Here is a 24,535-nt window from a genome sequence, read left to right as displayed (position 1 = left end):
TGAGATGTTCAAAAGCATGGGATATTTTTTTTTTATAACCTAAGCCTGCTTTAAACTTCACAACTTTATCCATGACCTGTCTAGTGTGTTCCTTGGCTTTCATGATGCTGTTTGTTCACCAATTCTCAAAACAGCTTAGATTAAATTACCAACAGGTGGACTATTTACTAATTTGGTGACTTCTGAAGGCAATTGGTTCCACTAGATTTTAGTTAGGGGTATCAGAGTAAAGGGGGCTGAATACAAATGCACAAGCCAGTGTACATTTATTAAGCCACTTCATCTAAGGACATGTAAGCTGCAACATATTAGATTTAGATGGTTTGGGGTTTAAGTACACTTGAAAGTGAATCCTGACCAGGTCTATCTAAAAAGTGCCTAAAGTATTACATTAATATTACAGAAATGTGGCCACTGTCAAATACCAAAGCCTCAGCTGCTCATTCACCCTTTGGCATTTGACACTTAAATGATAAAAGGCAAAACTAAAGCTGGCCATACACTTATTGTTCAGTTTTCATCATTCAGCCACTGGGCTGAACAAAAAAATGGAACCAATTCCCCCTTCCATACAATCCAGATGGAGGGGGAAAGCTCCCCACTGCGCTATTGTAGTTTGACAGCAGACTGACTCAGAGCACCTAAAATGCAACAGGACAGCTGAACAGAAATCAACATTGGTAGATCGACTTCTGTTCACCTGCAGTGACCACACAGGAATCTAAATTTGCCTGGTCCCTGCTGAACCATCCAAATTTCCATCCATATATGGCCAGCTTCAGTATCAGGAGTACTCAAGAAGTGCTAGTGTTAGAACAAGTAGTGTTAATGTAGATATAACATGAACATTTTCATTTTATACTTTGTCCCGTTTATAAGGGCTGTAAAACACTGTTTAAAAGCTTCACTTTACATAGCAGTGGCTGAAGCAGCTTCTTCCATGCAGAGCAAGTCTGGCTTTCATTTTGTCAGCTAGGATTTGCTGGAAATGGAGGGCAGAATGTGGCCACAGGGAAAGGAGAGTTGGAAGTAGGGGATACGTCCAGGGCATGTTGAAGTTTTGAGGGTTTTTGTTTTTTTTTTTTGGGTGGGTGGGGAGCGGTTTTTGGTGTTCTACGTCCAAGGTCCAGAATAGGTCTATGACAAAGTATTGTTGCCAGAGACAGCCAGGCAACTAACAATTTCCAGAGGGCTTCAAGCAATGGCAACCTCCATATCGAAGCATTGTGTCAGAATTGGAGCTATAGTGATCAAATCTCATCCTGATCGTCTTGCTCCTGGAACCCACCCTAGCTAATACAGTGGCAACAAAACTAACAGATGACTTTCCTAGCTTTGCACTGAAGTAAACCATATTCCTATGCTATGAATGTAGATGCAGACAGAGATCCCCTTTTTAAGTACCTGGGTGCTCTCCTTTGGTGAAGTCTCGGAGTTCTGTGATGAAACGGACCTTCTCGGTTAAAACCTGAAATAGAAGAGTGGTAAATATGAACACAAACTTTTATTTTACAATGAAATATGCAAGCATATGAAGAACTCCAACAGGCCATGTTCTCATCTCTACTAACCCTGTAACTCAATGTTAGACAAACAACTTCTGCTGACATCACTGACAGATTAGGCATTCTGGCCTTACAACAAGACACCCTTCAGCACTCCCCACCAAAATCATGTTAACTGGTCCTCCATGGCTACAAAAGTATCTTTAAGGGCCTATTTCGCACAGGCTTCAACTTGTATAAGAGCAGTGTGAACAGCAAGCTTTTGCAAAGCTTCAAGCAAGCTACGAGCAGCTGTCTCTTAGCCTTTAAAGCGCTTGTAAATGTTGAACACAGAACTTAATTGGAGTGTTGATTGTCACTATAAACAAGCTGCTACCAGGCTTTCAACAAGCGTCGAAAAGTGCTGAAGCCTGCAAGCAGCTTGTTTAAAGTGGCAATCAGAGCTCCCATTAAGATCCGTGTTCAACTTTTACAAACTGGAGATGAATAGTACTTTAAAAGCTTCAACAATAACCTCGCTGAAAGCTCTGCAAATGTGTTGCAAATACTAGCTGCTCCATATACAAGCTGAAGCATGTGTGAAACAGGCTTAAGATTCTTCTGGTCAGTTCAGTGACCTCATGGGTCCTTCCTTCTCTCCTCCAGTGGTGGTGGGGGGCAGTGCTTAATTTTGCACTGAGCACCCACTCATGTAACGACCTGTAGGCATGGTTTAGTGCAGTAGTACTGCAAGTCTAGGCTGTGTGGTGATGCTGGCCCAGAATGCAGATCCATAAAAACCTGGGCTCAGGGGAAGTGGAATGAATGACATTGATCATTTAACCCAGAAGATTGGGGGCATTGAGTGGTCGTAAGGCAATACTGCGATAGACATCTAGATTGGTGGTTAGTATTTCCTCTCTTTTACTGGACAGCATCCAGCATGTATATATAAAATAAAAACACTAATTTCACTGTATATTTCTGCCACTAATAAAAGCACTTGCAAGTTGACGATGCACTGTCAAATCAACAGTAATATGGCCCTGCTGAAATCATGACCTATATTTGGAGATGATATAAATGTTGTGCTGGCATATTGCTTTATATCCATACAAACAGGTAACGGGTCACTGAGAATTGTGTCACTGTGAGAGAATGCTGGCTTTGGAAGCCAAGGGATGACAGAGCAATGACAGCAAACCAAGGCTGGAGTCTACACTCCATTAAGACAGGCCCATGGGAGACAGATCATTTTTGTGCTATGATGGAAGGCAAAATTCTTAGTAACAATATTAAAACTATGTTCTCAGCATAGACATTTAACCTCTGAGCCAAGATTTAGGATAAAATAATTATTTCCATTATGAGGCTATCTGGAATTCATGGAGTCACTCAAACAGGCAATTTAAAATCACATTCCTGTATATTTAAAATGCACACTGCAATCACACTGGGAAATTAAGTATTGAAATGTATACAATGAGTACAGTCTACCTGCTCAGGGCTCATTACATCATATGCCTGCTGGTGACCCCCGACTGTGCTGGCCACAATAATCAAATGAGCCTAGCTGAGCTTATAAGTTAATAAGGCACACTGCTGAGCTTTGCTGGAAGCTTGACCTGAGGGAGGGTCAAATTATGCCTGTAGGCTCAATCGCCCTTTAAAGTACTTGGGCAGATTTAGCCTAGCCATACACAGGCTGTTATTTTCCAAAGAACAAAGGGCAGAGAGGAATCTTCCAATCCCACCAGGATACGACGACACTCGGTGCCAACAATGGTGTATGTGCAGTACTTCAGTTCATCTTCTATATAAAAAGGGTAAAGCCTTGGAACTTGCTAACAGGACAGACTAAGCGCAAACAGCACTTATTATTATACAGGATTTATATAGCGCCAACAGTTTGCTCAGCGCTTTACAATATAACGGGAGACAATACAGCAATACAGTTCAATACAAGAGGGATAGGAGGGCCCTGCTCCTTGGACCTTACACTTCTGTGACCTTTGATAATAAAACCCTCCTCCATATACCTCTTGGTTCCTAGTTTTACTGTGTCACTGTCCACAACCATCCTCCAGTCCAAAAAGTTGTTCAGTATTCAGCAAAGGCACTCTTTGGACAAGGGATTGGCAGCCTTTCTAGCCAGGACAGTCATGGGTGTCAAACCCTGAGTTTTAAGTGGAATTCGTTTTCTGCATAATAAAAAGGTAATACCTGTAGTGGCTGCTCATGAGCGGGACTCTTCTTTTAAGAAGAGAAATCGGCCCAATAATCACAATTAAAACATACACAGAGCTTGAATGCAAATCTATGTGGGATGCTACCACGCTACTAGTGTGTTTTTAGTTTCAGTATTGCTTACTGGCTTGGTTTCCATTGAGGAGGCAATAGGGTGAACAAGTGCTGCAGCATGATTTAAAACAAATTTCAAGTTAAATACTTCTGTTTAAATCAGAAGAGGTACAAATTCCCACCTGGGTTGTGAGGTATAGCATTTCTACTTTTGTAGCAATGAAAAATATTCTGCTACACACTTCCTGAGAAACTAAACGGGTGACACCCCTCCCCCCTCCCCAACCCCCAAGAAACTCAATGGGCAATTCCCCTCCTCAACCCAAATGACAAGAGATCATGATTTTGGTAACCTGGATCCTTTGCAAATCTTTCAACTGTCTCAATTCCAACAATCCCTGCCAGAGGTAACCCTATTTACAGATTTCTTGACCACCTTTGTGTGTAGCGCCATGTACTTGCAGAGAGATTTCAGGAACTACTACCCTTCTTGGGCAAGTGAAAGAGACCCCTTCAAAACAGTCTAAAGTCCTCACCCTTTTTTGGAAATCCTCAATTAGCATTAGATACACACAATCCGTTTATAAACTATCACACAGACGACATTACACACTGTGCGTTTATCTTTGACAGAGATATCCTGAATGTTCAGGAAACATGCTACAAGTCTTCCCCTCCTGTCCAGTTATCCAGACCTATTGGACAAAAGATCATGCTACAGTCCAAAAGTTCACAGAATAACTGGTACCGAAAACAGTTATCTTAGAAAATAGTTTGAGATTTTACTTCTGCATGACAATACAGTCCCCATGATGGCCTAAAAAGGAAATGAGTAGTGTGACACTTTAAAGTGGTTGTAAACCTCAGAACATGAAATATGAACAAACATATCCCTCTATAGTGTGTAATTGTCACAATTAGGACTGTTAAGTGTCATTTCTATCTGCTGCCATGTTCCTCTGCTATCCGCATGTATCATTTATGACAAGTTTTCCTGACAAAAAGAGCAAATTGGTGACAGGAGAAGGGACCTCCAAAAAATGGACAGCCTCAGCTCTGTTCCAGTGTGAAGGGAGGTGTGTCCCTTCCCTCCAATCAGCTTTCAGAGCTCCCCTTAATGAGTGTAACTTAAGCTCTCCACCCCCTGCTTTTCAGAGCAGAGAGATCCTATGTAAACTCTGCACTTTGAATGGATGTAGGGCAGGGGTGGGCAACTGTGGCCTTCCAGCTGTTGTAGAACTACAAGTCCCATGAGGCACTGCAAAACTGACAGTCACAAGCATGACTCCCAAAGGCAGAGGCATGATGGGACTTTTAGTTCACCAACAGCTGGAGGGTCACAGTTGCCCACCCCTGATGTAGGGGGAAAGACAGCTGCAGATAGACAGGTACAACTAATGTAGGAGGATTTGTTTCATTTCTGTTAAAAGAATGCATTAAAAAAAAAAAAAAAAAAAAAGAAACAGGAGAAATACAAGTCCCAATCCAGGCTATAGGTGAGTACAATCGATTACTAATGATATCCAGTAAAGATTGTCAAATGCTAAAATTGAACCTTTCTAAATTCTGTAAATCCCCTGCAGAATAAACAAACCTAACTCCACCAAGAATCAGGTGAGGGCAGTAGGATTGCCTTTAGGAAGCCTTTGTGCAGCCACATCTCTGCTTTGCCAATCACATTTCAACGTTTAACACTTGAGATTGTTTGCTTCCAGCACTGGCGATTATTTTATTTTATAGTAAGATCAGACATGCAGATGCATCCCAAATTAGAATATCAAAAAGTTAATTTCAGTAATTCAATTCAAAAAGTAAAAAACGCATTATATAGATTACACACAGTGATATTTGAAGCATTTCTCTCTTTTAATTTTGATAATTTTAGGTTTTCACTAGCTGTAAGCCACAATTCATTATCTCAGAAAATTTTTATATGGAAATGTTGGCTTACTGAAAAGTATGTCCAGGTACAATATAGTATGCACTCAATACGTGGTCGGGGCTCCTTACTGCATCAATGCGGTGTGGCATGGAGGCGATCAACCTGTGGCACTGCTGAGGTGTTATGGAAGCCCAGGTTGAAATACATTTTTTGGTGATATTCTAATTTATTGAGATGCACCTATAACGGTCAGCAAGTAGGGAGCTCCGGCATTACAACAGGTGTGTTCTAGGATCACCACATTAAAGAAAAAAAGGGAATGGCTTAACCGATGCATTGTAGTAATGTCTGGTTGAAGAACTGAACTGATTAGCAGGTAGGATTTACTCCCTGGAAGTCTCAACTTCTCATTCCAATTGTGAATGCAGCGTACTTACAAATGTTTATCAGTCTAAACACAAATCAGGTTTAGGACACAATGTGAATGTGCAAGTGCAGATGTCATTTAAAACTCACTGACCATTCACGCAACACCGATGACTAACCCCTGGCACATCACACTCCTCCATTTTGGCCTGTCTGGAATTTAGCTAGATAGGACAACATTCAATTTGGGACTAAAGGGATATTCTTAGTTCACACCAGACCCATCAATCTTCCTGGGTGATGTATCACTGTGACCTTCACCTATGGACAGCTGCCAGCACACACAAAACTATGCATCAGCTCAATGTCCCACTTTCCTGCAAGCCTCTACAGCTTCATTCACAACCTTGGTCATTCTCTCTTTCCTTCCAACGCTGAATTCATAGAAATGGCACATCAACAACTTCATTCTTTGGATAGGGCAGAGAAGGGTTGGGAGACTCTTTCTGGTATTTATTGCCATTTGTTTCCCTTTTTGAAAGATTTCCCCTCAGTTCCTGTAAGGAGATGAAGTGATTGAAAATCTCTCCAACAAGGTACAGAGAGAAGAAAAAAAAAAAAAAAAGCATGTTTACAAGAGGGAGGTCAGGCTAAAACTCAGCCAATGCATTTGTTACCAGGGTGGAGCACAGACAACAATACAACCCACTTCTTGTACAGTTGTCAAAAGGGACATGAAGTGAAGGAGAATCTGGGGTCAAACAGAAAATATAAACCTAAAAAGACGTGAATCTCCTTTCTTTACTGTCCAAGAACAAAATTGAAGGGGGTGGTGGGAGTCAGGAGAGGTGACTGGGCTGTGGTTAGGCTTCAAACCTTTAACCACTTCCAGACCGGACACTTACCCCCTTCTTGTCCAGGCCAATTTTCAGCTTTCAGTGCGATCACACTTTGAATGACAATTGCGCGGTCATGCAACACTGTACCCATATGAATTTAGCATTTTTTTGAGACAGATAAAGCTTTATTTTGGTGGTATTTATTCACCACTGGGATTTTTATTTTTTTTTGCTATGTAAATGAAAAAGTCCAAAAATTTTGAAAAAAAAGTGTTTTTGTTATACAAGTTTGCAAATAAAAAGTACTTCATCATAAATCTTAGCCAAAATGTATTCAATTATCTTTTTAGTAAAAAAAAAAAAAAAAAAAAATTTAGACCAAAATTAGTTTATAACCAAAATTTATAATTTTTAAACTTTTTATTTTTTTATATTTATGGGGTTTTTTTTTTTACATATTGTCACCCTAGCAGTACAGCGTCACCATGGTGACACTGTACTACTTGTGGGGGTGATTTTTTTTTTTTATACCTATTTCTTTTACAGCCTTTATGGGTATAAAAGCAATCATTTCTCCTCCTCTCTAGCTGCATTCTTGCAGCCATTGAGAACTAATGTGTGAGCGGTGATTGGTCACAGCTTGTCACATGGTACAAGGCTGTTGTGAATAGCCTTGTACCATGTGACCTCTGTGATCATTCACAGATTTCACATATAGTAAGCAATGTCAGAAGTGACATCTTGCTTACTACTCTGCATGTGATCAGTGATTGGCCAATCAGTGATCACATGATCGGGACCTCGCACAGAGGTCCCGTCTGACGAACAGTGTTCCACTGTGTCCGGAGGACACAGCGGGCACCAGAGAACGGTGCTGCACGCTCCACCATCCCGCCGTTTATATACAATGGCCGGACGGGAAGTGGTTAAAGCAGAACTATATTCATCTCAGCTCCAGAGATGCACTGTTCCGCTGCTCCCCTCCCGGGCGCGGACATCTGCAGATGGCTGGCTTCCGGGACTCAAATGCTGGCAGCGATCATTAACTGGGCGTGGATGACGCCACTCACATGCATGCGCGGGAGTTCAGTCAGATTTGGCATTGCTGAATTTGTACAGTTAGCTGCACATGCACGACTTACTGTAGAAGGGCAAACAGGCAGGTAACTAATGCAGAAGAGACAAAGCATGTCTCTTTTGTATTCAAATTGCTGTCTTTCACCTGAAGTTCCACTTTAAAGTGGAACTTCACTCGCTCAATCAACATTAACTATTTTTATTCCTTATGCTGCTAGCATTTCTAAATAGAAAGGTAGGGTTTTTCTATCCATTTCCTAGTTACTTCCTAGTTTCCATGCCTAGGCAAATGTCATACATCCCAGGAGTCATCAGGAGGAGAAGAGGAGATTTCTCAGCTAAGCACACCCTCCTGCCTGGATGCATGAACCAAGGGCAGATGGATTCCAGGAAGTAATTGGTACATGAAGCATCTGTCCTTACCAAAGATGGCCACAGCCAGAATTGCTAGAGCGTGTTTTCTAAGTGATTTCTCAGCAAATAAAAGCATGCAGACATGGATGGATGGATGAGTTTACTCTGAATATTAAAAATAAATAGCACTTTTGATTTGTGGTGCTCAGATACACTGTAGTGCCGCTTTAACCAATAGCCGCCCGGCCAATAGCTGTTTGGCGGCCGGCAAAATGCTTTAGATTTCCAGGTGGACGCCATATGGCGTCCTCTCGGGCATGCGCAGTTTTCGCGCTTGCAGAGCCGCGCAGCGGCGCGATCTGTCACCGGCCGTGTACCTCGGACACGGCCAATTACAGATCTGAGTACCAGCCCCCGTTGCCAGTACCATGTGACCTGTTGTGACCAATCACAGCAGGTCACATGAAAGTTGTATACAATGGATGGCTTCATTCATGCCATTAATTGTATACTAGTGTCTAGCTGTGAATGGTCACAGCGATCACATGTCATGTGATGTGATTAGCTGTGACCAAATCACAGCCAAGCACAAAAAAAAAAAAAAAACCCTGAATGAATCGATGTCATTCAGGTAAATGCTTGCTTATAGCAAAGTAATTCTTTGCTATAAGCAAACTGTGTAAAAAAAAAAAAAAAATCCTGATCACTTTCCCAAAGTAGTACAATGTGGACAGTGAAATATGAAAAAAAAAAATCTTAAAAAAGAAAAAAATTTTATAAAAAATTTAAAATTTTTTAAAAAATTTAAATATATATTTTTTTTCCCATACTGTCACCAGTCATTGTCCCGGATCACAGCCATGCCAGTTATATGATGACGCTGTACTGCACTGGTGACAGTATGTAAAAAAAAAAAAATAGTGAAAATAATTTTTTTAATTTTTTCATTTTCTGAAAAATTACCAGTATGACAAAAAAAATACTTCAAAAAACTCGCCATGCCTCTTATGAAATACGTCGGACTGTCTACTTTGCAAAAAGGGGTCATTTGGGGGATATCTGTACTGTTCTGACATTCTTGGAACTCAAGAAATTAGATTGGCTGTCAGTACTTCAGGATTGATCAATATTCACATCTATACCATAGTGTGTGAACTCTATAACTTTCCTACAAACTAAAAAATACATCCTAATTTGGGTTATTTTCACCAAAGACATGTAGCAGAATACATCTCAGCCTAAATTTATGAAGAACAATTATTTATTTGCAAACTTTTATAACAGAAACAAAGAAAAACTTGTTGTTTTTTTCAAAATTTACGGTCTTTTTTTGTTAATTTAGCAAAAAATAAAAACCCCAGCAGTGATTAAATACCACCAAAAGAAAGCTCTAGTTGTGTGAAGAAAATGATAAAATTTTAGTTTGGGTACAGTGTTGTATGACCGCGCAATTGTCATTCAAAGTGTGAGCGCTGAAACCTGAAAAATGGCCTCGGAGGGAAGGGGGTAAAAGTGCCCGGTATGGAAATGGATAATAAAGAACAAAAAAAAAAAAAAAAAATTATAAAAAGTTTGTTTTCATTTACCAATAATTATCATTTTACACAAACTATAAAAAGGATAGGTCATTATGATAGTTGCACTGACCCTTGTTGCAATGGCAACTGTAACAGTAATCAGGATGTTTACAGTACATTGAGAAGTGGGTCTACATAATTCTTTGGGGTTCAGCAATAAAAAAAAAAAAAAGTGAAATTTTCAAAAAATTATATACAAATTTAAAAATTTGTCATAACATACTGAATTGAACACTTGCCCAGCTGGTCATACACCTACTGATTTCTTTCATTCAGCCAGCTGACTCAATGAAAGAAATCCAACAGATTCCTCTATCCATTCTAAATGCCACCGGCTGATAGAATACCTGAACAGTGCCTGCATCTGATTGGACATGGGCGCGGTTTGGCAGACAAGCTTCCCACCAACTACTTTAACAGAAGAGTATAGTGTTTTGGGAAGAAAAAAAAAAACCCAACAACTTATATTCACCTAGGTGGATGCAGATTCGATCCGCTGCTCCATCTGTCCCCCGCCGACTCCACAGAGAACTGAGCGATCAAACACCAATGTTCACTCAGTTTTCAGTCCGCTCTGAACAGAGAGCCGGTGACTGTCAGTCACTGGCTCTTTGCTTTGCCCCGCAAGCGCTCACTGGAGCGCTGGGCTGTGGAGGGAGCAAAAGTGACTGGCTTAGGCTCTCAGCAAATCGCTGAGAGGATAAGCCAGGTGCCGGTCCATGCTTCTGGGTGGATCCTGGCCATATGGCCGAGATCTTTTCAGAGCCTGGACCGGCTCTGACGTACGCTGACATCTGGCTTCAGCCCACTATTTGCTGAAAATGGATCACAGGAGTACAGAAAGAACTGCACTTCAGTGAGCCATAAGAGAAGTACAGCCAAAAGAGCTTTGGCTATACTTTTCCTTTAATATTTCAGTCGAAAGATGTAGGACAAAGTGTTGTAGACAAAATTTTGATCGCGTTTCGGAGGGTTCATTAGAAATCATCTAAAAATTTGAATTTTTTTTTTCTACAAACTTACAGTGCTCAGCATAAAGGAGTACACCCCAACAGATTTGTCAGAAAAACCTTTACTTTCCCTTCTGGATCAATATTTTCTATGGGAAACTATACTACAAGATACTCCCACAAATGTGGGCCATTGATTGCAAACAAAATTTGTTAAATTTGCCCACACAAAAAAGTATTTTTTCTAATTAATTCAAGACCATGTTGCAAAAATGAATACACCCCAATGAAAGTTTTAGGAGCAAAGCTAAATTTTAGATAACAAAATCCTAATTAAACAAAAATTCAACTACAGGCGAGTCTAATTATCCATTAAACGGGAATCCAGTAGACAGTTGATTATAAAAGGGTGTTAAAGAAAACCCCTTCCCATTTCATGTTATCACCAATGGCACCACATGGAAGAGAAATGTCACAAGGCCTGAGAAACAAAATAATTTCTTTACACAAGAATGGTGAAGGCTACAAAAAGATCAGCAAAGCTTTACTTATCAGTCAGAATACTGTAGCAGAAGTGATACAAAACTAAGATGGAACTGCAACCATCTCACAGACGTCCAAGCCATCCACGGACGTTAACACCTCGTCAGGAGCATCTTCTGAGGAGAAGGGTTGAGGAAAATCGCCAGGCAAGTTCACTGCAGTTAGCTAAAGAAGTAGAAAGCCAAACTGGGGTGATTGTTTCCCGTGAGACAATACAGCGTACACTACAGAGGAATGGCATGCATGGGTGTCATCCACAAAAGAAGCCTCTCCTAAAGCCCATGCACCAAAAAACCCGCCTAGAATTTGCCAAGGCAAATTCATGAATTCACAGATTTACTGCTCTATATTGAAAGAGAAGATGCCACCATCACTCCGTGCCCTTGGTCGTTGTGCACTTTTCCAACAGGACAATGATCCAAAACACATCTAAGGCCACTGTTAATTTCTGAAGAACAAAATGTGAAAGTGATTAAGTGGCCAAGTATGTCTCCTGATCTGAACCCAATCGAACACCTATGGGGAATTCTGACTTATTCAGGACTATGTGGGATGTCTTAAAGCAATAAAAAAAAAAATAAAAAAATCTGGAGGGGTGGGTGATACTTGAATAAGCCACCACCATCAATCCAAGAGGACCTACCCAGCCGTTCATAATACACGATGGCCAAAAGCAGAATCCTCCACAGCTCTGACAGCCACCTGATAAAACATTGTGAATGCATCTCCAGATTCCAAACAACCATCAATTCGAACTCTGCAATACCGCAGGGACAAAGCTCTCCGACAATCCAATGCTTGGATGATGATTCACACCGGCAGAATGTTCCTCTAAAACCATAAGAAACTGCTTAAACATAGATAACATTTCCTCATGCAGTCATATCGAAGGATACCTTTTGCTTCTTTTATTCCACTTTAAACTTGGAACCGACTGGTCCCTGAGCAAAGGATCATTGAGGTATCATGAGATTGACACCCTCCTGCATCCTCAGCAAGCCCAGCACCAAAGCCAGGAGCTTTATGAACACTCGGGGGGGCTCATTATTGTAAGACATCAGTCTTATGGCTTGTGTCAATGGGCTTTTGTTCACTTCAAATGGGTTCTGTGTCCCAGTCTGTGTGGAACATGAAAAAACTTACTTTAAAGCAGGTCAAATGCAGGTCAGGAAGTCAAATGTACCCGTCAATGAATTTTGAGTGATCACAGAAGCATCTCGAAAGGATGCCATCAGCATTCGCCAAGATTCTGTGAATAGAGGCCCTTAAAGTATTTGTATGGCCAAAACGTGAAGGTCATTAAACAACTTTATTCAATATAATATATGAAAGTGGTATGAAACCCTATAGCAAACATTTATTCTATTGCAGCATACCAAATCTTAGATGTTATGGCTGCATTAGTTTTAATTTTTAATCTCTTTCTTTTATTTTCATCTGGCAATCTAACCAATAAGTCTGTTTTTCAACAGAACAAGCCTCGCCTATAAATGTATGAGTGTTGTGAAAAAAAAAAAAAAACTATTTACCACTGGCAAGGGTGCATTTAATGGTCAGCTTTAATTTATGAAAACCCTTTATTCCAAAAGGAAAAAAAACACTGTTTCTGTAACTGCAGTGTAAGCTGGAGTTTAGCTTCAACATTTTAGTGTATCTAAATATTCTAGTACATCTAACATTCCCCTCCCCCTAAACAGAAAATTCTGCAGTGCAAAGGTGCCCCCTGTGCCCCTTCATCCAGAGTGGGTGCACTCAAAGGAGGTATGTTACTGGCCAGTTCATCCAGTGATAACAGAAGGGAAAAATCCTGATCCTGACAGTTTCTCTTACATCTGATAGAGAAATAAGCACAGGCTTCCTTTGCAACATTAGCTGTCACTTTTGCATGTGCTCCCCTGAGGAACTACAGGCAATCGTGTCAACATTCAGCATTCCTAATGTTAGCCCATGGCTGAACCCACCAGAATTTGATTGACAGCTGTGATGCAGAGCTAAGGACTAATTCTAAGCCCAGAGGAAAAGATCAGGACAAAAGACAATGAGATTCTGGCTTCGAAACGATAACAGACCTGACCCCACAGATGCTGGAGAAAAGATAGCGTAGTCACTTGCTGCTGTAAAACCATTTTAAAAAGTATTTAAGCTGATTTCTTTTAAATCACTGCATACACAATGCTAGTAGTGTATGCCAGTACAATGCCCTGCTTTCTTTTATTGTGTACAATAATACAAGACCAAGGAATCCCAGAGCACTAGGGCTTACCTAAAAGACTATATAGTAAATGCAGCGCATATTTAGGCTGGCCCTGACTGAAACTTGACTCATTTTGGTTGTGCATTCAGACTGGCTACTGATGGCTTTTAAAAGCACAGTAAGAAGAAATTGGAAAGCATATGGAAGGGAGACAACAGCTCAGACTATTTGCTGGTTTATACTCAAACGCATCAATATATCCTATTAACCTTACAGAGGAGCTCCAGTTAAATTTATGAAAAGGAAAAGTCAGCAGCTACAAAAATAACAGACACTCACCTGTCTAATGATCCAGAGTTATGTTCACCCAGGTTGTTTTCTGCACAGGTCTTCAGTCCCCAGCGCCAGCATCTTAACTGTGGGCACCCAGATGTGACAGAGAGCTACACTGCAGGGTGAACGGTCCCGTAGTCTTCTGCTACCTATGATGTGTCAGAAAACTGCGAGGAGGGGGGATGAGAGCTTCAGCACAGATCGCCCTAGGCGATCCGATTCAAAGTTGGAGCAGGTACCTGTCAAGTACCCGTTTCCCCCCTCCAAACACACACACACACACACACAGCTCAGCATAAATGAGTACACCCCAACACATCTGTTGGGAAACCTTTACTTGCCTTTCAAAATTAACATTTTCTATGGGACACTATACTACAAAATACTCCCACACGAAAAAGTATTTTTCCTAATAAATTCATTCAAGGCCATGTTACAAAAATGAATACACCCCAATGAAAGTCTTAGGCTGGCCATACATTAAACAATTTTCTTGAGATTTTTGCTTTAGATTTACCAAAACCCATATAATAGGAGTTCAAACCCAAACAACACTTTCAGTTGTATCCAATTAGGCAGGCCCTTGCACTACACAGTTGAAGGTAAAGCTAAAGGAAATTGGGCAGAAAATTGTAAGAAAATTGTATAGTGTATGGCCAGCCTTTGGAGCAAAGCCAAATTTTAGACAAAACCCTAATTACAAGAATTCAACTACAGGTGAGTGTAATTATTCATTAAACAGGTGTCCAGCAAACAGCAGATTATAAAAAGGGTGTTACTTAAAGAAAACCCTTTCCTATGTCATGCTGTCAGCAATGGTACCACATGGAAGAGAAATGTCGCAAGGCCTGAGAAAGGTGAAGGCTACAAGAAGATCAGCAAAACTTTACTTATCAGTCAGAATATTGAAGCCAAAGTGAAACAAAAATGGAACTACAACCATATCACAGAGACGTCCAGGCCGTCCACAGGAATTATCGCCTCAACAAGAGTCTTCTGATAAGGGTTGAAGAAATTCGCCATGCAAGTTGACCGCAGTTAGCTTAACATTTGCCTATCGGGCACTTTCACCCCCTCCCTGCCCAGGCCAATTTTCAGCTTACAGCGCTGTCACACTTTGAATGACAATTGCACAGTCATGCAACACTGTACCCATATGAAATGTTTACCTTTTTTTCCACACAACTAGAGCTTTCTTTTGGTGGTATTTAATCGCCACTGGGTGTTTTATTTTTTGTTCACGCCAAACAAAAGTGCAATTAAAAAAAAAATTTCCCTTTGTTTCTGTTATAAAATTTTGCAAACAGGTAATTTTTCTCCTTCACTGATGTGCGTTGATGAGGCTGCACTGATAAGCAACACTGATGAGGAGGCACTGATGATTCTACACTGACTGGCAGCACTGATGGGTGCAACGGCTGGGTGGCACTGGTGGGCATGGATCCTCAGGGCAGATCTCCTCTGACATTGGCCAGTTATCGGCAGTACTTTCCTCACACTGTGAAAGCGTGAGGAAAATGCTGCCATTAACCGGCAACTGTATTTACTCTGATCTGCTGTGTCATTGGACACAGCTGATCACCTGATAAAAGGCCGCTATGATTGACCTTTTACTTCATCATTTGATCAGCTGTGTCCGTAAGACACCAATCAGACAGCGCTGGGTGCTGGGGGAGCGCTGGAAGGCGTGTTCTGGGAGGACATCATATGACGGCCTCCCAAAAGTGGACAACCACTCAGTAGCCATCTTTCGGCTACAGCGCAGTTGTGAAGTGGTTAAATAGAAAACCAAACCGGGGTGATTGCTTCCCATGACACAATAAGGCGTACACTGCAGAGTATGGCATTCATGAGTCATCCACGAAGGAAGTTTCTCCTAAAGTCCATGCACAAATATGCTTGCCAAGAATTTGCCAGGGCCCATGCTGAAAAAGAAGAAGACTACTGGGACTATGCACTCTGAAACCAAGATAAAAGTTTTTATGATGGCTTCAAAACTGTATGGCATTGCAAAGGTGAGGAGTATAAAGAAAAATGCATGGTGCCTACAGTGCAACATGGTGGTGGCAGTGTCCTTCTGTGGGGCTGTATGAGTGCTGCTGGTGTCAGGGAGCTGCATTTCATTGATGGCATCATGAATTCACAGATGTAATGCTCTATATTGAAAGAGAAGATGCTACCATCACTCCGTGCCCTTGGTGGTTGTGCACTTTTCCCAACATGACAATGATCCAAAACACACTTAGTGCATTTCTGAAGATGAACAGGGTGAAAGTGATTCAAGTACTGTATGTCTCCTGATCTGAACCCAATCAAACACCTATAGGGAATTCTGCAGAGACAAGCTGAGCATCACTCTCCCTTCCAGCATCCAGGCTCTATAAGAGGTCGTTCTTGAAGAAAAGATAAATGTTGCAATATGTCGTAAAACTAGTTCGATCCATGCCTAGAAGACTACGTGCTGTCCTTACAAATCATGGAGGTCATGAAAAATACTAGATGGAGTAGTTTTTTTTGTGGGATGTATTCATTTTGCATTATTTAATTTGAGTAAAACTGAATATTTTGTAATCCAAGGCATATTATTTGATGAAAAGGATATGGAGTAACCCTGGCTGATATAGGTCACACCCAATAGATACAACAGTACCACGTCCTGGTATATACTATTTGTAAAAGAGGAGATTGTATAAATGGACTTTATAGGCACAGAGACTACATACGCGGAAAAGTAAGATCAAAGTTCCTTTATTTAACATCACATATAGACAATTTTGGATAAATTAATGTACAGTTTACCCGCAATGAATGTTCCAAAGCCCACCATATATTCAAAAGGATGACAACCAGTGATATAGAGTAGAAGTTACCACCAAAGCAATCCTGCGGGGGGGGGGGTGCAAGGCACATTCAAAGACTGAAGAGAATGCCCGACACGTTTCACGACAACAGTCGCTTCCTCAGGGGATAATTGTCTAAGTATATCTCTTTTAGATATAGGTTCAGCCCCTGAGGAAGCAACTGTCGTTGCAAAACATGTCGGGCATTCTCTTCAGTCTTTGAATGTTCCTTACACCCCCCCCACAGGATTACTTTGGTGGTAACTTCTATGCTGTATCACTGGTGGTCACCCATTTGAATATATGGTAGGCTTTGGGACATTCATTGTGGGTACACTGTACAATAATATTTTATCCAAAATAGTCTATATGTGATGTTAAATAAAGGAACATTGATCTTACTTTTCTGCGTATGTAATCTCTGTGCCTATAAAGTCCATTTATACAATCTCCTCTTTTATACAAGTCATATTATTAACCTTATAAATAAACGTGAATTGGTGTTGCGCTACTCAATACATAAATGTGAAAACAACGATGAGTGTGAAACAGCAGGGGTAAAAAACATGTAAAATAGTAAATGCACACAACAATACAGTGTGAATGAGTGGTCAACAGATAAATAAAAATGTATAAATATATAATAAATATAGCGTGACACAGTAAATGAATAAATGGTCCCAAAAAGCATCAAAACCGTGATTCTTCAGCACAAGCCATGAAACATCAGTGGTCACTGCAAATGGGCAATCCTTCATCAACTAGCATGTGTGCTCACCTTCTGTGACCCGCCAGGGGTCAGAAAGCATATACACAGACTGATGATCTCGATCAAGATGAATCTCAATAGTAGATAAAACAAGGACTCCTCTCCATGGCAAGAACACCCAGGAGTAACTCAGATGTCTTTAATAAGGGTATGACCATAGATCTTTCTCCTCCAATAACCTCACGTGAAAGATCAAGCAAGAAAACTTCCCATAGTGTAGCAAGTTAAAACATTTATTGTAAAAAATGCACAGGGAACCTACTCACATGTAAAAATGGGGTCTGCAAAGCCATACAGGCAATCACTGCAACAAACTGCAAAGATCTATGTGGTTGGGAGTACCAAGATGGCGGCTGCCGTCCATACCGGAAATGACGTCACCACGCTTCCGTCCTACGCGTTACGTGTCACGTGACTTCATCAGGACTCGGAAGGTGGTGAAAAAGGACTCCAGATATAGGGAGCCCACAGCTGCAAAACATCAAGGGGGCGGAATGTAGCGTCCGTCCTCTTGGAGCACAAGTAGAGAGACTGAGACAAGCAGAATGATCGCTAATAAGGGAAAACAACACAAAAGACAAGTGCTGGGACAGATACGACCGTGACCTGCCGCGATACAGAAAACTAACCAAAAGGAGGGACATACTAAGACCCAAAAAGACATCTGGACATAAATATCAGCATCCTTATAATGAAACAAAGAACAAGAATGCAGATTAGAATAAAAACAAAGTGAACCCAACATAAGAGCAATATATAAATATGTAGGAATAATTAGATAAATGGGAGTATTTGAGTCAATAAAACCCACTCAAAGGGATAGCTGCATAAATAGAAATATAAAACCATAAACAAGGGACAGCAATCACATACAAGAGATAAATAAAAAATTAAAAAAAAAAAAAACATAAAGTTAACGACCATAAGAGATTTTATACAATAGAAACTCTGGCCCCCTTAGGACTCAATATTGAGTTTGAGAAGAACTGCTTTATTAGTGATTTTTAGTTTATATATTTGTTTGGTCCACACATCCATCCATCCATTAGCTTCTCTATTTTTTACTTTAACTTTCATTTTATAATCTCTCTTTTGGTCAGACTACAACACAGGTCAGCTTTTGCTCCCCACATGCATCAATGAGCCTTGGCCATCCATGACCCTGTCACGGTTTTTCTTTCTTTGCACCACTTTTGGTAGGTCCTGACCACTGCAGACCAGGAACATCCCACAGGAGCTCCAGTTTTTAAGATGCTCGAATCCAGTCATGTAGCTAATCTAATTTGACTCTCGTCAAAGTCGCTCAAATTCTTACACATGCCCATTTTTTCTGCATTTATCACATTGACTTCTGAGACAACATGCTCACTTGCTGCCTAATAGATCGGACCCACTTTCAGATGCCACTGAAATGAGAATGTTATTCACGTTACCCACCATAATCTTATAATGGCTGAAAATATATATCTACAGTGAGGGAAATAAGTATTTGATCCCCTGCAGATTTTGAATGTTTGCCCATTCACAAAGAAATGATCAGTCTAAAAATTGAATGGTAGGTGTATTGTAACACAGACAGAATAGCAACACAAAATTCAAAAGAAATGCAAGTCTAACAAATTATACACTGATTTGCATGTTCAAGAGGGAAATAAGTATTTGATCCCCTTCACAAAACATGACTTGGTACTTGGTGGCAAATCCCTTGTTGGCAATCACAGAGGTCAGACATTTCCTGTAGTTGGCCACCAGGTTTGCACACATCTCAGGAGGGATTTTGGCCCACTCCTCTTGGCAGTCATCCTCTGCAAGTCATTAAGGTTTGGTGGCTGACATTTGGCAACTCAAACTTTCAGCTCCCTCCACAGATTTTCAATCGAATTAAGGTCTGGAGACTGGCTAGGCCACTCCAGGACCTTAATGTGCTTCTTCTTGAGCCACTCCTTTGTTGCCTTGGCCGTGTATTTTGGGTCATTGTCATGCTGGAACACCCATCCACAACACAGTTTCTATGCCCTGGCTGAGGGAAGAAGGTTCTCACTCAAGATTTGACGGTACATTTCCCCATCCATCGCCCCTTTGATGTGGTGCAGTTGTTCTGTCCCCTTAGCAGAAAAATACCCCCAAAGGAGAATGTTTCCACCACCATGTTTGACAGTTGGGGTGGTGTTCTTGGGGTCAAAGGCAGCATTCCACCTCCTCCAAAACACTTTCAACAAAGTCCTCCTCTACATCATTCAGATGTTCAGTGGCAAATTTCAGATGGGCCTGGACATGTGCTTTCTTCAGCAGAGGGACCTTGTGGGCATTGCAGGATTTCAATCCTTGTAGGCGTAGTGTTATCAAATGTTTTCGTGGTGCCTGTGGTCCCAGCTGCCTGGAGATCATTGACAAGATCCTCACGTGTAGTTCTGGGATGATTCCTCACTGTTCTCATGATCATTGACACTCCACGAGTTGAGATCTTGCATGGTGCACCAGACCTAGGGAGACTGACCATTGTTTTGTGTTTCTTCCATTTGCGAATGACTGCACCAACTGTTGTCACCTTCTCACCAAGCTGCTTGGCGATAGTTTGATAGCCCAGTCCAGCCTTGTGTAGTTCTACAATCTTGTTGCTTACATCCTTGGACAGCTCTTTGGTCTTTGTAATTGTGGAGAGTTTGGAATCTGATTGATTGCTCCTGTGGACAGGTGTCTTTTATACAGGTAACAAAATGAGATTAGCAGCACTCCCTTTAAGAGACTGCTTCTAATCTCAGCTTGTTACCTGTATGAAAGACACCTGGTAGCCAGAAATCCTGCTGAATGATAGGGGATCAAATACTTATTTCCCTCATAAACATGCAAATCAGTTCATAATTTGTTAGATGTGCATCTTTGGCATTTTTTGTTGCTATTCTGTCTCAGTGTTACAATACACCTACCATTCGATTTTTAGACTGATCATTTCTTTGTGAGTGGGCAAACATTCAAAATCAGCAGGGAATGAAATACTTCTTTCCTTCACTGTATGTATATACACACAAACACATATGAAGTAGGACTGCTACAAAATGAACAAAGCATACCTCAAAAAGCACGACAAAGACTAAATTGCATAGTTCAAAAGGCATAGATCCCCAGAAACAATATAGATGCATTAGAGACACGTGGTGAAAAAGCATATGTGCTAGCCCATACACCTAGTTTCGCCAGATTAACAGAAATTGATTGGTCACTAAGGCTAATGCCACCTTTCCTTCTGCCCTAGTTTTTACAAGCAAGCCTCAGAAATAGATGCACCCAGGCCCATGTGATACTGGCCTAGGGCTGCACAGGACAACTGATCAATAGGGGACAGCTGTTAAAGCACGTCCAACAAGACAGCATGTAAACAATATCTATTACTGAAGTCCTGGAATCAGCAGCATGTGTGCCCCCCGCTATATGTGGCAGCTCCAGAGCCAGGGGGTTAATTGGGGCTATTAAAATATGAGCCAGAGTAATATTAACAAGGTTTTGAACAGCCATGGAAAAATGTGCATGCATATTTCACTAGGAAGTGTAAACTGTAGCACAGAACAACCTGGTTCCAGGTCAAGTTCTCATTGGATGCCAGAAGATTTGCTGTGTACTTCGCACACTGCTATTTGCTTGACCGAATTAATTCATTATCTAACTAATCCTATAAATTAGTCTTCATTAAAAGCAATCAGCAACGTCCAATTTGAATGGAAAGTACCTCGAGAGACAAACCTGAACAAATATTATTTCAACATCTAGTCAGACATAAAGGCCATTGAAAATGCACATACATTATAACCACCCCAGAGAAAGGTCTGTTGGTTGGCTGTAACAAACGTGTACGCTCAGTTCTCCTGAGTATATCTTTATATGACTGGAATGAGGATGTGGGAAAGCAGACCGACTCCTCCCGATGACGGCTTTTCTAATGAAAAAATGTGCTTGGCTTATCAGCTTAGAACCTATCCAATCAATCTAAACCCTTCCTATATGACTGACCAGGGGAAATTTGCTTCTTGCTACTGCCATGACAAGGCTGCCGCCGCTCAGCTTAACAACATGTCTGGATGGGAGGGCAGCCAATATATGTATGGCCAACTTTAGGATGGCCATACACAACAGATTTCTTTATCCACATTATACAGTGAGGAATGAATCTCCCCTGGTGGGGATTGTATTTTGACAGCCAGTTCAGGAGGCTGTCAGAATACCTGAACAGCAGCTGCATCTGATTGGATGAAACTGCTGTTCAGCCAAACATTTTTCACCCAGCTGCCTTTTTCAATGAAGAATATTGAAAAGGAGGCCAGTATTGATAAGAATCGGCTGAGATTCACTCAGTGTATGGTTAGTTTTAGAATAGTGCTGGTGCAGCATGTTCATTTGTAGAAATGCTTCACAGAGCTTATGTACCATCACAGATCAGAGCTCACAACATGTACTTTTATTACACAGTAAGCCAGAATCAGGATGACCAGAGCCTGTACCTTTAAAAACTAGTCAGTAATACCAGCTCCCATATCTCCAAATTAGAAAGTTCACTTTAAAAAGTGATCCTAAAGCCTAATCATTGTTTATCTTCATGTATTCTCTGCATTAAAAGTAAAAGAATGTTCAGATAGTATCACCCCCCCCCCCTTACTCCCTCCTATACTTACCTGAGTCCTCACTCAGTCCAGCACTGTGTCCATCTATAGTTGCTCTCTCCTCTCATTTCCTGGTCTCAAAGGCATTGCCGAGGCAGAGGGAACCATTGGCTCAAACCCTATGATGAGGGAGTGGGGCGGGGTAGAGTCGTGCTGTCTGTCTATGGATGCAGGCATTGCAGCTTGGGATTGTGCTCACAGGTGTGCACCCATTGCAATCGGAGGAGCTGACAGCGTCGGCAGTGAACCAAAAAGGAGGAGGCTCAGGGATGTGACAACACAAAAACCTTAATATCTCCTAAACGGTGCACGTTTAGGAGATATTCATTTTACTTACAGGTAAGCTTTATTATAAGCCGAATAATACCGAACGTAGATAATGCTACAACAGTGTGATACAACAGAGAACAGAGCCTCCAGCCGATCTTGAACATATTCAGGGTTGGCTTTCCTGCATCGTTTTGGCCACACACAAACTGGCTGCAGGTCATTAGCCACTTTGTATATAGTCATAGCACAAGAATGTCGCTGTATCCAGAGACAGCATTTAGCCAGGAATATTTGGCTATTTGCATATAGCCTCAGAACTTCTAAAGCCTTTTCTTTTCAGTTTTTGATACAGTGTGGACAAATTAGAACAGATTTATTGCTTTGCCACCGACTGGCAAAGTTAGGTCTTGCTTTTAGGTTCTGTGACATCAGCACGAAAGAAAAAAAAAAAAAAAAAATTAGGGGGAAAAAAAAAAAAAAAAAGTGTCATCAGGACAGAAAGACCAGACAGCAAATTGTTGCTTTAAGTATCACCATTGAAGAGCATTCCAATAAATTTCAGTACTTGTGACTTCTCTTCAAGCAATTGTAACCTGTTCTATGCAAAACAAGGGAAAAAAAAAAAGCTGGAGTTGGGCTTTAATCATTTCAAATAAATGTACATATTCTTCTCTAAGTCTGGCAAATGATTAGCTGTCCTCACTTCAGTGAAAGGCTTTAGTGCAGGAATTCCATGCATACATACATACACCTTCTTCCATACACACCTGTCACAGATTAGCTATGAACTGAATAAGCAGGATTGGCCTGCACTCACATATCATCCCTGACACTATGTTCGTTATAGTCGCACTGTGAATCCGACACACAGCTCAGTACACAAATCACACACCCAAGTCTACAGATAAAATAACTGGGCCACGCCAAAGTCATTCATGTCAGTTTCAATGAAGCAATAGAAATGCTAAATTTGCAGGCCTGGCACAGAAAAAAAAAAAAAAAAAAAAGGCAAGCCCTTGGGGTTTTTATGTATGTCAATCTAATTAAATAGGACTGAAGTTTCAGGTTTTAAACCCTGTAGATTATCTAATCAGAAAACCGGTCACAAACCCAAGCAATTAAAACTGAAACAGAAGTGATCTTCAGTGTAAACTGCACGTTTAAGTGGACAGAAGGATCCAGGAATATTAGCAGCTGAAATCATATACATATCCAAAATCATGTAAGAGAAGCCCAAGTCCTTCCCAAACCTCTCTATTGGTCAACGAGGCTGCTTATAACATTGAAGGACCATAATGAAAGTCTAGGCAGCCAACTCATACAAATCTTCCATTTTTCTGTGGAAATCTAGCTTGTTCGTTCTCACTCTCAAACGCAAAATTTGAATATAACTTCAGCTGCTGGATCTACTCTTTTTGATACAAAGATTTAATTGCAACGTTTATTTTAAATAAATACCGACTGCACCATTATGAATGTCCAAGCAATAAAAGTGAGCTCACCTCATAACCAGAGTTTACAAATGCTCAAACAAGAAATTAACTTGGCTTTGGTATTCCTTGCAGGAGAGAGAATCCATTTTGATGGATCGCTGAACATGTTGTCCAATAATCCATGTTATTTGAGCTGGGGCTGTACTGCCATGGGCTACTAAGCCATGTCTAAGCCCAACCTTCCATTGAGGGTACACTGCCGGAACCCAGAAATGAGTGGGTAGCAGGTCATATGGGAAGGGCAATCTAACTGGAGATGCTACGTATTGTATCTCGAAGCATTTCTGGAACTCTGCTTCTTCAGGAGAGGAATTAAGGGGATTTTTCAATGATTGCAAGCTCCAGGAAGTATAAACACTGAAAACATATAACGGGGCGAGTGCAGGGGCACAGAGAAAAGGACCCCCAGGACATACATCTTGTGTTGTCTCAGTAGAATGGTCAATCATCTGCTCACCTCTCTCCATATCCATTAAGACATGATTTACGTCAATCTAACAGTACTGTAGTATTGGGGTAGTATATTCTAGGGGTGTCAGTGATGATGGGCCAAGTCACTAAGCACCGGTATTTGCTCCTCCTAACTTTATTCCAATTAGCAACACTATCCC

General features: G+C 41.0%; 1 protein-coding gene across 17 annotated transcripts in view; it reads right to left on the bottom strand.

Moving 5' to 3' along the window:
• SVIL (supervillin) overlaps positions 1 to 24,535 on the bottom strand; it is a 345,773-nt gene that overhangs the window by 199,212 nt on the left and 122,026 nt on the right. For all 17 annotated transcript variants that reach the window (XM_089668670.1, XM_089668672.1, XM_089668669.1 and 14 more), the window contains one exon: positions 1,405 to 1,468. Coding sequence is in view for 13 of the 17 variants with exons in the window: in XM_089668661.1 (XP_089524787.1) it covers positions 1,405 to 1,468 (64 nt within the window). In the remaining 4 variants the exon portion in view is untranslated. The remainder of the gene's footprint in view (positions 1 to 1,404; positions 1,469 to 24,535) is intronic.

The sequence above is a fragment of the Staurois parvus genome, unplaced genomic scaffold, assembly GCF_062004578.1.
Source record: "Staurois parvus isolate SC_StPar_1 unplaced genomic scaffold, SC_StPar_1.0 ptg000061l, whole genome shotgun sequence".
In the NCBI taxonomy this organism is placed as follows: Eukaryota; Metazoa; Chordata; class Amphibia; order Anura; family Ranidae; genus Staurois; species Staurois parvus.
Note: the sequence above shows the minus strand (reverse complement) of the source record. Positions and strands in the feature narration are given on the sequence as shown.